The sequence below is a fragment of the Filicampus tigris genome, chromosome 9, assembly GCF_054856515.1.
Source record: "Filicampus tigris isolate MCC_2025a chromosome 9, RoL_Ftig_1.0, whole genome shotgun sequence".
Taxonomy (NCBI): Eukaryota; Metazoa; Chordata; class Actinopteri; order Syngnathiformes; family Syngnathidae; genus Filicampus; species Filicampus tigris.
Genome location: NC_141225.1, coordinates 23,893,050 through 23,907,892, shown reverse-complemented (window position 1 = coordinate 23,907,892; position 14,843 = coordinate 23,893,050). Strand labels below are relative to the sequence as shown.

The 14,843-nt window shown below is 45.3% G+C and overlaps 1 protein-coding gene across 5 annotated transcripts in view; it reads right to left on the bottom strand.

Annotated features, from left to right (window-relative positions):
• Positions 1–3,980: 3,980 nt before the first annotated feature.
• The window catches only part of prickle2b (prickle homolog 2b), a 76,239-nt gene continuing 65,376 nt past the window's right edge, over positions 3,981–14,843 (bottom strand). For all 5 annotated transcript variants that reach the window (XM_086041169.1, XM_086041171.1, XM_086041170.1 and 2 more), the window contains 6 exons: positions 11,673–11,786; positions 11,097–11,234; positions 9,889–10,092; positions 7,865–8,051; positions 6,427–7,350; positions 3,981–6,348 (listed from right to left, as the gene is read on the bottom strand). In XM_086041169.1, the coding sequence (XP_085897295.1) occupies positions 5,351–6,348; positions 6,427–7,350; positions 7,865–8,051; positions 9,889–10,092; positions 11,097–11,234; positions 11,673–11,786 (2,565 nt within the window). In that variant the 3' untranslated portion in view covers positions 3,981–5,350. The remainder of the gene's footprint in view (positions 6,349–6,426; positions 7,351–7,864; positions 8,052–9,888; positions 10,093–11,096; positions 11,235–11,672; positions 11,787–14,843) is intronic.

The following is a 14,843-nucleotide window of genomic DNA, read 5'->3' as shown; positions in this document are numbered from 1 at the left end:
CAATTTGAAACCCTACTTCAAAACCTTAACCCTAGTTTGAAACCCTAACCCTAGTTTGAAACCCTACTTCCAAACCCTAACCCTAGTTTGAAACCCTAACCCTAATTTGAAACCCTACTTCCAAACCCTAACCCTAGTTTGAAACCCTAATGAAACCCTACTTCTTGAAACCCTTGTTTGAAACCCTAATTCTAAACCCTAACCCTAGTTTGAAAACCTACTTCTAAACCCTAACCCTAATTTGAAACCCTAACCCTAGTTTGAAACCCTAATCCCAATTTGAAACCCTACTTCAAAACCTTAACCCTAGTTTGAAACCCTAACCCTAGTTTGAAACCCTACTTCCAAACCCTAACCCTAGTTTGAAACCCTAACCCTAATTTGAAACCCTACTTCCAAACCCTAACCCTAGTTTGAAACCCTAATGAAACCCTACTTCTTGAAACCCTTGTTTGAAACCCTAATTCTAAACCCTAACTCTAGTTTGAAACCTTACTTCCAAACCATAACCCTAGTTTGAAACCCTACTTCTAAACCCTAACCCTAGTTTGAAACCCTACTTGTAAACCCTAACCTTAGTTTGAAAACCTACTTCTAAACCCTAACCCTAATTTGAAACCCTAACCCTAGTTTGAAACCCTAATCCTAGTTAGAAACCCTAATTCTAAACCCTAATCCTAGTTTGAAACCCTACTTCAAAACCTTAACCCTAGTTTGAAACCCTAACCCTAGTTTGAAACCCTACTTCCAAACCCTAACCCTAGTTTGAAAACCTAACCCCAGTTTGAAACTATACTTTGAACCCCTACTTCTCAGCTCTTTATTGCAACAATTCAGTGCTGAATTGTTTTAAATTAGATTTTATTCATTTATCTTTTATTAATCCTGACTGTTTTTTTGGTTTAGATTTTTTCTCTACGAATCAAAGTTCTCATTGAGTCAATTTCAAAATCCTAGTTTAAACGTCAAACTACGCAGACAAAACAGCCTCAGCAAACGTGAGAGCCAAATCAGACAAGCTTTTGTTATCATTATTACAGCCACGGGGCAATTTCCATTTTTATGCAGCAGCAGCTTTAAGAAAAGTCATCCTGGGTCCGGTTTCACACTCATTACACATGACATGAATTAGCCCACAAGGTCGTCAATTGAGCAGAATCTTGTGACAGAGGCTTTTCACCATTTGCCTAATCTTGTCAAACACTGGCTTTCAACTTGTGGGCTGCATGATGCTTTGCACCCAACAAGCCTTGCAACAAAGTCAGCCAAGACAATAGCAGCACGCTACACAAAGCCTTGCCCGACTTTACCCGCTCGGCAACAAAAGCGCTCTGAGAATCTCAGTCCATTTGTGATGTTTCATGACAGTTCCTTTTTATTTCTGTTTGACTTTTGTTTGTCACACTCACTTAGTTTGAATTATTTCTTTTATTTATATTATATATTTTTTTTTAATTTTGTGGTACATTTTAGGTTGTTTTTTTTAATTAGTTTTAGTATTAGTTTTTTGTTTTGTTTTTTTTTAAATATATGGGATGTTTGTCAAGTGTAAGGTTTCAAAAATAGTCTCGTGTTATAAAGTGAAAGGCTCCACAATTCTCAAACGACCGATCTTCCTTCTTCTGTACAGTAACGCGGAATAAAAAAACGGTTGAAAAGAATCCCGAAATCTCGTTTAAGCAGTCTGTCAAAAATGTAAGTCACATGCTTGGACAGCTGTTCTCGAATGTAGCACCAGCTGACTGTTTCATCAGCCCGTAAAAAGTTGAGGTCGGGTGAAGTAAACTCTCTAACGCGCCAATCGTGCCGACAGCATTAAAGCGCTCCGCTGCCTCTCATCATGAGATAAGTGCTTAAAACACCTTGTACAAAACATATGTACGTGTGTGTGTGTGTGTGTGTGTGTGTGTGTGTGTGCTAATGTGGCTTAGGAGGGCTAGCGGCAGTAATCCCCAGTGACCACATGGAGGTCAGATGCAATCCAATTTACAGTCTGACACTTCTTGTTACGCTTCTATGCAAGCAGACACTTCACAGTATTTCGAGTGATTATTATGCGAGTGTGTTTTGGCGGCCGTTAAAGCTGAGCTGAAATAAAACAGATTGCGAGTGGTTAACCTGGAAGAGCGCAGAGGACAACTCAAGTAGACTGAAGAGTGAAAGTCAAGTCAAGTAGATTTGTAGGGCCACTGATTACAAGAGTCTCAAAGGGTTTCACACCTGACAAATATTAGCCACATCCCTTGATCGAAAGCCGCCAAATCTCCATTTGGACAAACGTGAAGAAGCCTTGAGAAGGGACTAAAATGGGAGTAAAACAGGACAACGTCTGCTTTAACTGAATGCTAAGAGTATAAATATAAGTCTGGGGTTGAGATTTACACATTTCCACTGCGGTGGCAGCTGCAATTTCCGCAAGGTAGGGCATTTCAGTGTTCTAGAGTCCGAATAGAGAACGCTGGAGTCTGACCGGGGTCATGAAAGTTTGGGATTTTTCATTATCGTCCGTTTTTATTTCATTTTGACTTTTGGTTTTTAAATTCAGTTAGATTTAATTAGCTTTTAGAGTGGGTTTCTTAGGGGGTTTTTTTTTCTTCAAAAAATGCTTCGTTTTCATTGAGTTTTTATTAGTTTTAGCATTAGTTTTTTTTTTTTTTTTTTTTTTTTATCTACATGAAATATTTGTGGAGTGCAAGAAAAGCATTCTCGTTTTTATCTTACTTCGGTAACGGAAATGTTTTTTCAATCTTGGTTATTTCGCTGGTTTTCGTTCACTCCTTTAACCTTACGGTGGAGAATCACCAAAATACCAGCGCGTCGCAAACAAAAGTTACACGTTTGGAACGACAAAAGTCAGACAACTAGGAAGGTGCTAAGCCGTGTGCTATTTTTGGAGTAAGTAACAAAACCTTCACATCACATTTCAAGCAGACCGATTGTGATAGGCTGAACGAAAGCTGATTACAAATTGAACAAAAGTCAAGACCTCGCTCGAGTTGTATCATTGTCGCAAGTCCTGGCTTGTCGGTCTCCACGTGCGCTGCGGTCGGCCGCTGACCGGCGGAGGGTGTGGTCTAGCAAGGATAGGCTCCAGCTCACCCATAAACCACAACAGGATAAACAGTAGAGCAAACGGGTGGCTGGACGTTTAACAGCTTCCAATCCACTCCAAGGATCCCACAAGCTTGACGTCACCAATTGGCGGGAAATGCGGAGGTTTTGAAGCCTCAAGTTTGGCAGATTGGCCCTCATCATCTGGGTGCCTTGGGACCACACCAGACCACAATGACAGAGTGGAACTGTGGCCGAGCGCTTCTATCTGCGGTCGTGAATTGACAGTCATGCGGCAGCCGTGCCCTGACGAACACCCTCGTTTCCTACGTAAACGTCATTTGCAAAAAAAAAAAAAAAAAAGATCAGGCTATGAGGACCATCATCGAATGATGTTCACGCAATTATGTAAGAAAACGTGTTACGGATGAAGACCAATATCAAAACATCACAATTTAAATATTCTCTTTTCGGTGGAAAAATGAAATGTCATGTAAAATCCACACAATTGTACATTTCATATTTTAGACACAGATTCCTTCTGTAGTTTTGCAATCACATTTTTTTTTTAAGGTGGCTTAATCAAGCTTTGAGATGCCTGAAAATACAAGCGTATTCAACACATACTGTAAATTTTGCATCAACTACTATTATCTTTTTTTTTTTTTTTTTTTTTTTTTACCTGTGTGTGACATGTTAAAATTAGATTGTGGTCATAATATTGAAGGACTCAGGGACAGACACAAGCATTGTCAATATCACTGCACTGGCAAAGGTAGCTGTTAATTTATACCTGGATAGACGTTTTGCAAATTCTCAAACGGGGTCTTTTGCCGGAGAGCGGATGGTGCAGGAGACTGGTCGGTCTTTTTCTTTTCTTTTTTCTTCTTTCTGTGCAGTGCTCATACAAACTGTGCAGCACACTCAAATGATCAGACAATTTTTATTTGAAAACAGGCTGTTATAAGACAGATGGCCTTTGTTAGCGTTTAGCCCCAAGATCCGTTAGCATGGCTCATTTAGCGACTTTAAAGCGAGTTACAACTGTTGAAGGAGCCCTGACGCAAAAAAAAAAAAAAAAAAAAGTGGACAACTATGCAAATTGTAATACAAAATCCCAGTCTGCAGAAGTTCCCCTTCGTATGCGCTGATGCAATAAACCAGAGATTTTGCTTCAAAAATACGCAGCTGCCATCTTGCATGTATTACCAATCCAAGTCCGCTCATATTATTATTCATGAAAGCACCAAGCGCATGGAGGAAAGTGCTATGCCGCGCTGAACAGACACGCACTTGTTCGACGCGCTCTCTCTCTCTCTCTCGAGAAAAACACAAGCTGTCAATCGAATTAATGGCTGAAATAATCCTTTATTCCAAATTCAGGATCACCTCAGCCAGGCGACACATGCATGCCATGTTTTTCTTATCTACTGTATATCGTATACTTAATACATAAATGGTTCTATCCATACAAAATATAAAAATATGTGAGGCCTCATTTACAACCGTATTTACATTTACAATGGCGTCCTTAACTTAAGTGAAATTGTTAGTTCATTCAGTTATGTACATAATATGAACCAAATGCAATAATAGCCTGGCCTATTCTAGAACAAAAACACACCATGAAAAAGCTAAACCGTACCAAACAGACTATATGCATGAAAAAAAAAGAAAAAAAAAAAAATTGCACATCAGCTTCTGCAAAAAAAAAAAAGGACTGTTTTGATAAAAGAAATTAACCGGTCAACAGTACATTTTAATCAGAGACGGCCTAGATGCATTTTTGACATTGATTTAAAAAAAATGCCTTTACTTTTTTTCCCTAAGCACATCAGGTTTTTGGAGATATTTTCATTTTTTGGTTTTAATTTCTGCCTTTAAAAAGAAAGAGCTTGCGCAATACGGGTTTGACCAATTGTAATTTATTGCTATAACGTTTCCGAAAAAAAGTTCCATCTGTTAATGGACCTAACCCTTAATTCATGATTATAAATTATATTACTATATCACATACTGTATATGAAAACCTGATGTGCAGAGGAAAAAAAAACCCCCGAAAGGCAGATTCCGCATCAGCGCAAAACAATCATCTAGAAGAGTTTACTCGCATCGCTAATTAAAAGTGTAAATTTGTTGACCAGTGTTATGAATACAAATGCAAGACACATGCAAACAATGTGTCTCCACTCTTCACCAGTTTGCTACTTTTGATCAACAACACCATCGATGAACTTTGTCCATCTGCTCTCCAGATGAAGAATACGAGCCGAGTCGCGCTGGAGCAGACGGCGAAATGTTAGGAAATGATGCAGTTCTTGCTTTTTCGCCGTTTGTGCGTAGTCAGCTGCGCGCTGCGATGGCTTGCCCCCATCCCGCCGCTGTACTTGTGGACCAGCTCCTGATTGCTGAGGTAGCGCATCTGGAGCGGTCGGGGTATGGGCTCCCCCAGGAAGTAACCTTCGTCCTCCGACTCCGAGGACGAAGAGCAGGTGGAGCACCAGTCGTCGTCGTCGTCGTCCTCGTCCAGGTCGTCGTCGTAGTCGTCCCAGGAGTACTGATTCAAGCCCGAGCGCCGCCCGGCCGCGGGGTTCTGGAGCGTTAGGTCCGAAGTGGTCCTGGGGCATTGCCGAAACAGTTGCCCTTGGAATCGCCCTCCTCCCGCCGCTCCAAAATGCTCCCTGGCGCTCCTTGGTGGAGGGAAGCGGTCGTAATCCTCGCGAACGTGGAGCTGCCCTCTTTCCGGCGGTCTCACTCGGCGCTCCGCCACCAAGTTGAGAGCGTTTTCTGAGCGGGAACGTCGGGATCTTCTGGCGCGGTGCTGGTGGTGGCGGCGGCGGCGGTGGTGTCTGCGTCTCTGGGGAGTTTCCTCCGGCAATTCGATCCTGACGCTGGCTCCTCTGGCGCCTCCTCCCCCGACGCTTACCCTGCGCTCGCTTATGGGCGGCAGGCGGGCGGCGTTGGCACTGCTCACTAAACTCATTCCGTCTTCCTCCTGGTAGGCGAATCCAGGAGGCAGATGAGTCGAGACCCTGCCCACCCCCACCCCCACCCCCACGCCGGAGGGATGACAATACTGCAGCTGGTACTGAGAGGACCTGGAGGGATTGATTTCCATGTAGGGCTGACCGCCGTTGACACTGTGAAGGGAGTCGGAGCTCTGAAACTGAAGCGAGGCGTTAAGAGTGCCCAGGCGGCTTTTCTCCGAGACGTTCGTCCCGGAGTCTTTGCTCAGATCGGGCATGGAGAAATGCGACAGGTGCTCCTGCCGCTTCCCGCCTCCTTCGGCGGAGTTGCCTGTGAGGTAGGACGACGGAAGCGTTAAGGTCGTTTCAGCGCCGCGAGAGGGAGTGAAGAAATCACGCGAGTACCCACCTGTGGCGTTGGACAGGGCCAAGGACTCCGCGGATCCCCTCGGGGTCTGCTCGAGAGGCGTCAGTTGCTCGCCGAAGTTAAGTGCACTGATGGGGTTCCTGCTCCTGGCCGCCTGGGCGGCGGGCGGCGGGCCGACATCCCGCTCCCTCTGGAAGCCGTGCAGGCTGACGGAGCGCTTGTCCGCGGAAAAGCCGGCGCGGCGCTGCGAGAGCTGAGAAACCTCGGTGAAACTCTTCTGGCTCCTCAGCTTTGGCGGACCGTGATCCCCCGGGGCCGGCTGTTGGAAGCACATCCCACTCAGCGAGTGACCTTTCGGGGCCGAGATGGGCGCTCTCCTCGGGCCGCCGGCCTCCTTGGCCCTGGGGTCCTGCTGGAGATGATTCTGCCCAGCGCACGGCGGGCTACAGGACGTCCTGACGTTGCACCGGCTGAGGAGCTGCAGCGGGGTGGGGTTGGCGGGCGCTTCGGCTTGGGAGTCAAACTTGTAGCCCTCCACGACTTGCTTCTGCTTCTGCTTCTGGTTCTGGTTCTGGTTCTGGTTCTGGTTCTGGTTCTGGTTCTGCCAGGCGGGCGGCTCGCGTGTCAAGCTCGGGCTTTGGCTGGAGAGACTCAGTAGGTCCATCTGTAACGACAGCGGGTCCACCTCGCCCGACGACGTCTCCGCCTGCCCCCCGCCGGCGCTCTTTGCCGCCTTGGAGCTGCGTCTGGACTCTCTGGTGGAGCGGGCGCTTTGAAAGGCCGAATCGGAGGAATCGGAGCCGTTGGGCTCCTCGCCCAGGCTGCAAGAACGGGAGCAGAAGATTTGCCCCTGCTTGGGCAGGAAGGGTCGACCCAGCAGGGAGCGTTTGCAGCGGGCGCAGCAAAAGCAACCCTCGGAGGCGTGCCAGTGCTGCCCGTCGTACGTCATCTGGCCTTGGTCGATGCCTGCGGGAAGGCGATAAACGAGAATAAGCAACTGATTGCGGCACAGAGTTGATGAAAAAAGCTCGCATTTTTCAAACTCAACGTATTGAACTTGAGAAAAGAGGCCCGCATTTTTCTTTTTTTTTTTTCGAGAAAAACAGCAAGAGACGCCAATTAAACGGTACTCCGAGGCAACCTCTGTGGAGTTTTACCAGCCATGAATAAATGAAACATTTTTCATTGAGTATGTCAGCAGCCACATGGGGAGCGAATGTTTTTTTTTTTTTTTCTTTTATTGGGTAATGGCTGCCATCTGCTTTTCGAGCATCGGTTTTGTAATCGTTTCAGGGATTGCTTATTACATTGTCAGATGACAGCATTGGTTCTGAATTCGTTTCAATTTGGCGCCGCCTTTGGTCTCCCGTTGCACGGACGCATTCTTCAGACTTCCTGAGAAAAAGCCTTTGCCCGTTTCCCCCTCCGCATCGACCTCTTTGCAAGAAAAAAAAAAAAAAAAAAAAAGAGTGGTGCGCACCGATATGCTCTCCACAGGAATCGCAGTACTCGGCGTAGAGCGATTCAAAGCAGGAGCAGCAGTAGGGTCTCCCCTCCTTCATGATGTAGCGCTGGCCCCCCAGCACGGTCTCGCACTCGAAACAGCAGAAGTGCTTCATGTGCCAGTGACGGCCTTCTGCTTCCGTGCACTCGTCTGCCAAGATGATCTGAGAAGGGACACGCCAGATCGCGTCTTTTCACCACAAGCATAAAACCTCCATTGTGATAGCGTTGACAAAGTCTTGCTTTCCACCGCACGTGATTTTCATTCCAGCGCCTTGCTACAGTTGGATATTTCATTGTGTAGGAGGTTTGTTTGCGACTGGCACGCAAGGTTTTTAGTCGACCGACTTTTTTATTCCGCATATTCGCTGTGTTTAAGCCACCTGAAATCCTTTTCGGTTGCTGTGTGGTGTAAGCTAAGGGTGCACTCACACGAGGGCTGCTCAATTAGGAGAGAAATATTAATCAAGGAATATTTTGAATTGAATTGAAATCACCGTTATTCAAACGATCATTTTTTTGGGGGGTTACAAAACTAGAAAACGATTCAAAATGTATGACAAATGTAAGTAAAGTCCTTATGGACCTAACAAAATTCATACAATTTGTTACTATAAAATGTTTAAAAAAGTACAAATTCAAGTACGATTTCCTTGTGTAAACAAGCATTGGATATAAATGAATACTAATAATCGTTTTTTACGATGATGCCCATTTTGTTATCGTGTAGTGTAATAATCGTAATTGAATTTCGATTAATTGCACAGCCCACACTCACGCTGGAGCAGATCGTTTTGGTTTCGGCGTGTTTTTTCAGCACTTTGTATGCTGCAATAGTTGTTTTAAAGTGCTCTATAAATGAAATGTGAGTTGCGCATGTCGGGACTGTTGGAAACCACGCCCCCCCCCTTTTTATTTATATTGTACAAGGTGGCTAACAGGTTGGTGGGATTGTCATCATAATAAGTTGCGTCCGTGTTGGGCGCTCAAGCGTCAATTGTGCGCCACGCAAGCCCATCTATCCCAAAGATTCCGGGCCCAGGCAGGCGTGCCGGATGAAGCGGGACTAATGCGTGTCCAAGTCTGGTATATGACTTGAATTGCTTCTTTTCAAAATCGTCTTACTCCAGGCTCGTCCCTTAACGTTGTTAATCATGGTTTGTCTGACTTGTCTGCAGTAAAAAAAAAAAAAAAAAAAAAAAAAAAAAATCAAACAAAAACAACAAAAAAAAATGCGTGTGGAGCCGGGCGACAAAATCATTTTTCAAGTTTACTTTTAACATCTTGAATTGGGTCAAGCTGAATGAATTAGTTGGTTATAATTCATGCATTAGTCCAGACACGAACGACATCGGACTAGTTTGATCCTGCAGTGTCTTTTTGGCTCTCTTGTAGTGAGGACAAAGGGACGGCGTTTAATAGTCATTAAAAGGACTTTTGGAGTGTGTGACAAAAATGACAGCATGCGTTGTCTCCAACTCGGAGGCGATTTGACAGTGGACAAAGCCCGGGGCTCGGCTTGGATAAAGTCTTTGTGGAACCGTTCAATTACATTCATTATGAGTCCAGACGCTGTTTCGAAGTTTGCCTTTGGTTATTGAGCAACCACAACGAAATACCAAGTAAAAGTTAAATCCCCGACAATGCAGTTTGAGGTTTCGTTCTGAGTTTTTTTTCTTCTTCATTGTGATTAGTCACGGGCAACCATGTGATGTTTATTTCATTTATTTATCTCTCCGACAAATGCGAATTTGAAGCAGGGACAGTGCCAGTGACCCCCATTTAGTGACGGACGTTAGCGTCGACGGTCCGTACCTCATTCGTGCCGAAGAACATCTACGGTTTCAAGAACGTGTGCGTGCGAGTAAAAACAGTCGGTGAGTGATCATATGACAGCAGCTCGGCGCATACTTGGGCAACGTGCGCTAGCTCATGGCGGTGATGTGCCGGCGCATGATTCTCCACATGCAGACTTGCTCATGACCGGCCGCGCTTTTCTACCTCATCGCAAGCTGTGCAGCGCGGCTTCAGCCTCTCGGCGTGGTGCCGGCCGCAGTAGATCTTCCCGTCCTGGTAGAAGTAGATGAGGTCCACCAGCAGCTCGCTGCACATGCTGCACACGAAGCAAGCCGGGTGCCAACACGGGGCGTGGCCGGCGCGAGATGCAAACACCGCGATGTCGCCGCCGTTTATCTGGCTGCCGCACTGACAACAGATGGAAGCCGAGACGGCTTCGGCGTGAGCAACACATTCACGCGGAAGTACATCATGCTAAAACGGTTTCTCATATCTTGCCTTCAATACAAATCGAGATGAGCAAAAATGTTGGTAGCGAGCAACAATCCCGATGATGAACATATTGTTAGTAAAGTATTCACCCTTATTCTTGGCTTTGTAAAGGCAGATTTTTTTTTTTTTTTTTTTAGCTCACTCTTCAACAAATTGGGCAGATGTACCAGGCTGCTAGCACTGTGACATTTTTCAAACAAAATACATTTTGGCTTCATAAAAAACGACAAACGGAAGGCGAGCGTTCGATATATCAAACCGTGGCGATACAGCCCGTCCTCCCACCGAAATGTTCACGGCTCAAAGGTCCTTTGAAACGGGCCCTTCATGTGACGACGTCCCTCCCCAATCACTGAGATCGCTTTCAACTGCCAACCAAAGCTGTCATGAGGCTCGAGGTTGGTGATAAGCGGACCAACCTTTCTCCACAGCATCACGCGGCGCTTTCTGACATCTTTCTGGAAGTTTAACTCCCTTTATAGTTTTATGAATTTGACATGAAAACTAAAATGATGCTTTTGTGCGAGCTTCACCGTCAGAGGAATTTGACGGGGAACTTAAAACAATTTTTTTTTGGGATCATTTCCAATTAGCGTGACAATGAAACACTTACAACTATTGATCCCTTGTAAAATGCTAATCCCTACAGCTCTATTTCTCCCGTCAAAGTCATGCTGAGGACGACAAGCATACTGTCCCTCGGGCACTTTACATACGTCACTTCTGGCACATTGAAAAAGGAGCCACAAATGGCCAGCTGTCTTCTCTGCCTGTCTGTCACATGAACGGCCACGCTAGCCCGTTGACCTTTTCGCCGCCGATGTCGCGTCACTCCGTACGGAGATTTCAAAGAGCGACGACGGTAGCTGTGGTCCGATCGCATTCACTTCCTGTCGGAATTAGGCTCGAAAGATTTCTACCTGTTCGCAGATGGCTCCCGTCATCGTCACGGGGAAAGGGCGGACGTTGCCGCGGCCAAGGTTTTCCCGTTTCCGTTGGTTACTGAAGAGCTTCAGCTCCCGCTTCTCCTCATCGTCCAAACTGTTGCAATAGCGCACCTGAACACGCGACAATAACATGCCGCAGGACATATCAGTATTCAACCAAACGAGATCCTACATTACAAAAAAAAAAACAAAAAAAAAAACACTTTGACAACCACAGTCCTGTTATTGATTTCCCTCACAGGATGAGTAATCCATCCATCACCCCTCCACCCACCTCTCCTTCGATTCCGATTATCGAAATTGATTTTAGTCTGTAAAACCGCTTTGGCATAGAGAAGTCAAATGTAATGAGACATTTTCCAATTGCAGTTGTACTTTATTTACTTATTGGGCATTTACGAGGCAGTATAAAGCAAAGCAAGATTTCCCAATGCACTTTGGACTCATGGAATTTCTGTCTCGCCGCCCTCGCCCCGAAGGAGGGAGGAAGGGGGAGATGGATGGATTTGGCTGAAGGTGCTGGGGGAGGGGATCCGCTTGGACTCTCACCTCATTGTCGTGGGGCGGCAGCTGATGGAGGAGCTGTTTGATTCGGTATTTCTCTCCCGGGCTGTTAACGTAGGGCACCTTGTCCTCGGGGAGGGAGCTGTAGTACTGGTGCACCTGACAGAGACGCACGACAGGATGGATTAGGATGTTGACAACCATATGCACCATTTTTATGACTGGTAAAGTCGGACACTGCTGCGTTTTTACCCCGGCTTTCATGTCTACCTCATATCTGTTTTTCTTTTGTTCTTCTTTTCTTTTCTTTTGTCCATGTGTCCAGAAGTACGACGTATGGGCTCACGTTGAGCAAACCCGATGACCGTATGGGTCCATTAATTTAGGAGGCGGCCTGACAAAAATTCCATTTCGCTTAAGGGTCAGATCCTTCCCAGATTACCTTTTTTGCAATTATGTGGTTGACCGCATCTAGCCGTTACCTAATTTTTAAAAGTCTTTGCGCCTTATAGTCACACCTAGTCAGAAAAAAAAAAAAACTGATTTAAGACCAGGAGTGACTAACACACACATGTGCAAGCAAACGCGCGCGGTTGGAATCAGTTTGATTTATGGGGCACCATCATGGACCAAATGCAATCTCGCCTTTCCATCTCTGCACATGGACAAGGGGAATGTATTACTGACCTGTCACATGTGTGCGAACCCGCACACGTGGATAAGAAGTGATTAACATATATGCATGTAGAAATGTTGTGTGCGCAAGTAGGTGTAGAGAAGCAAGATTAATGTTAATCTGTCCGTCCCAAATTACCGGGACATTCTTTCGGACACTGAACGTCATCCGACTGTTATTTACGGCAGCCTCGCTATTGCACTCTGACAGGGGGTCGAGGTATCGCGGAGGTCGGGCACTCCGACGTCAGAGGCTGCGCGGGGCGGGGTCCATCGTGAAAATGGCAACATTTTAAATGCAGGATCGAGGACACAAAAGGTCAACCATAGGAGATATGAAATAAGTTTAAAAAAAAAAAAATGTATGTAGAATAATGATTGCGTTAAATCATCGGAATGAAAAGGCGATCAATACCATTGACTGGGTCAGGACAATCTTAACAAGCCATCTGTCACATGAATGGATCTACTGGCTAGAGGCCATCAGCTGTGCCCTTGGCAATAACACATTATCGTCGCTTCCACACTTACACACACGCTCACAGCTGGACCACACCTAAACTCTTCGTTTCTGTAAATCTTGTCCAGTTGTCGAGGCATCGTGTTCCCCGCGAAGGGAAGGGCGGGTTTTTTTTTCCCTTTAGTTGGACTTACACAATCATGTTTACTAGGGATATCACGATTCACTCAAGCCCCGATTCGATTCGATTTTCAGTTACCGATTTTTGAATGGATTTGAAAAAAATTGCTACCCCGTTTGTCTCTGTGCACTAGCGTGGTTCTGCAGCCATCCACAAACGCAATGATGTTTGGCGCAAAAGCACAATTTAATCTACACATTCAAAATGTGCTATGCATCTGGAATTTAAAAAAAAAAAAAGGTTCAAGACATAATTATCTAGATGAATTCAATCAGCTCGATTAATCGGTTTGATTAAGGGTTTGATTATTCTTCACGATTAAACGGTTTGATTAATCGATTAATCGGGAAGAATAGGATTTTAAATCGATTTTCAATTAATCTTACATTCCTAATGTTACTGTTCAGCCCCCCCCCCCAAAAAAAAAGAATAGTAGCCCCGTGTTGGAAAGGTAACCAAATTCCTTCTGTGCCTTTGCTTTTGTTAGCATCAGCTGGTGTCGCACGCAGAGGAGTGTGAGAGGCGTGTCCAGCAGCAAGGCCCAGCACATCGGACGGAGCAAAAGTGCACAAAGTGCTGATCAACATGCTAGCGGAGGAGCACGCGTGGCACATGCGTCCAACAACAACAACGGGGTTGCATTTAGGAGGTGAGAGGTCCCCCCGCCCTGAGGAGAACATCTGAAGACAAGACTCCGCACAAAATACACGCCCGATTGCGGCAAGAGGCGGGCGGAACAGCTTGTGATAATAACTGTAATCAAAAACAGATGAAAGTCAAGACAGAGCACAATTCCTATCTGTGCCCAAAGGAGTGTTTTGAATGCTAAACGGAGTGACGGCTTCAGATGGTTTTATGTTCAAGTCACGGGTCGGACAGCTGGAGAAGACGACATCCGCCACCGGTGCTGACAATCTCTCAACAAGCTGCTACACAGTGGAGACACATTTTACTGTTGGGGACAATGGACACCCTTAAAAAAAAATGGCTTTCTCTGCTTGTCCTTCAAAGTACAAGTAGAAGGACAGCGTTATTATGACGCTTTTCACGCAGCAAAATACTGTCTTGCTTCTGTTGAAGGCGGTTGGTTTTCAACTTGAAACTGTATTGTCTTCCATTGAATGCGGCTCTTGACAAATTGTATCCGAGACTGAGGGCAGCAAAAAAAAAAAAAAAAGCAGCCAAATGGACATTGTGGCATGCAATACTGTTGTGTCCACAGTAACGGGTTAAGAAAACGATAGCGTGCGTTTTGGTTTTCTTAAACGTCTTAATCCATGTATGTGTTTGTTGTTACAATCATCACTAGGCGATAGGAAAGATTAGCAGTCCCTTCTCCACTCTGGTGAAAAGTCAGTCCAAGCGGTGTACTTTTTGTTTGTGTACCAGCAAAACTCAACTTGCAGGGTCAATGCTTAGTGCAAAATGTTTTGAAAGAAAATGACTAAACTATTCTTAAAAAGGTATCCACAGCCATGCACGAGAGTCAGAACTGTTTGTATGCTAACGTTTAATAAGCAGCGCTTTGCACAAAATGACTAGCAACAGTAAAGGGCTCCGTGGAAAAAAAAACAAAAAAAACAAAATCAAATAATTGCCGTTGCTGGATCAAGCCGCAGACTGTGACTGACATTACGGTCTCACCAAACAGCAAATTACCACCAGATCTGATTTTCATTTCACAGTTTGTAAAGTACATCTTTTGAAAGCTATATCGCTGAAAATCGCTCACTTGATCTCCGTAACCAACGCATCACACAAGTGACAGATCAAAAGCAAATGTGTTCTTTGCAAGGGAAAAAAAACGCTACACAGGCGACGCGTTGTGCATGACACGAAGCTCTTATCACATGTTTCCAAGTCACTGCTGGGCAACGGGATTGGTTTTGACAAGCTCTGA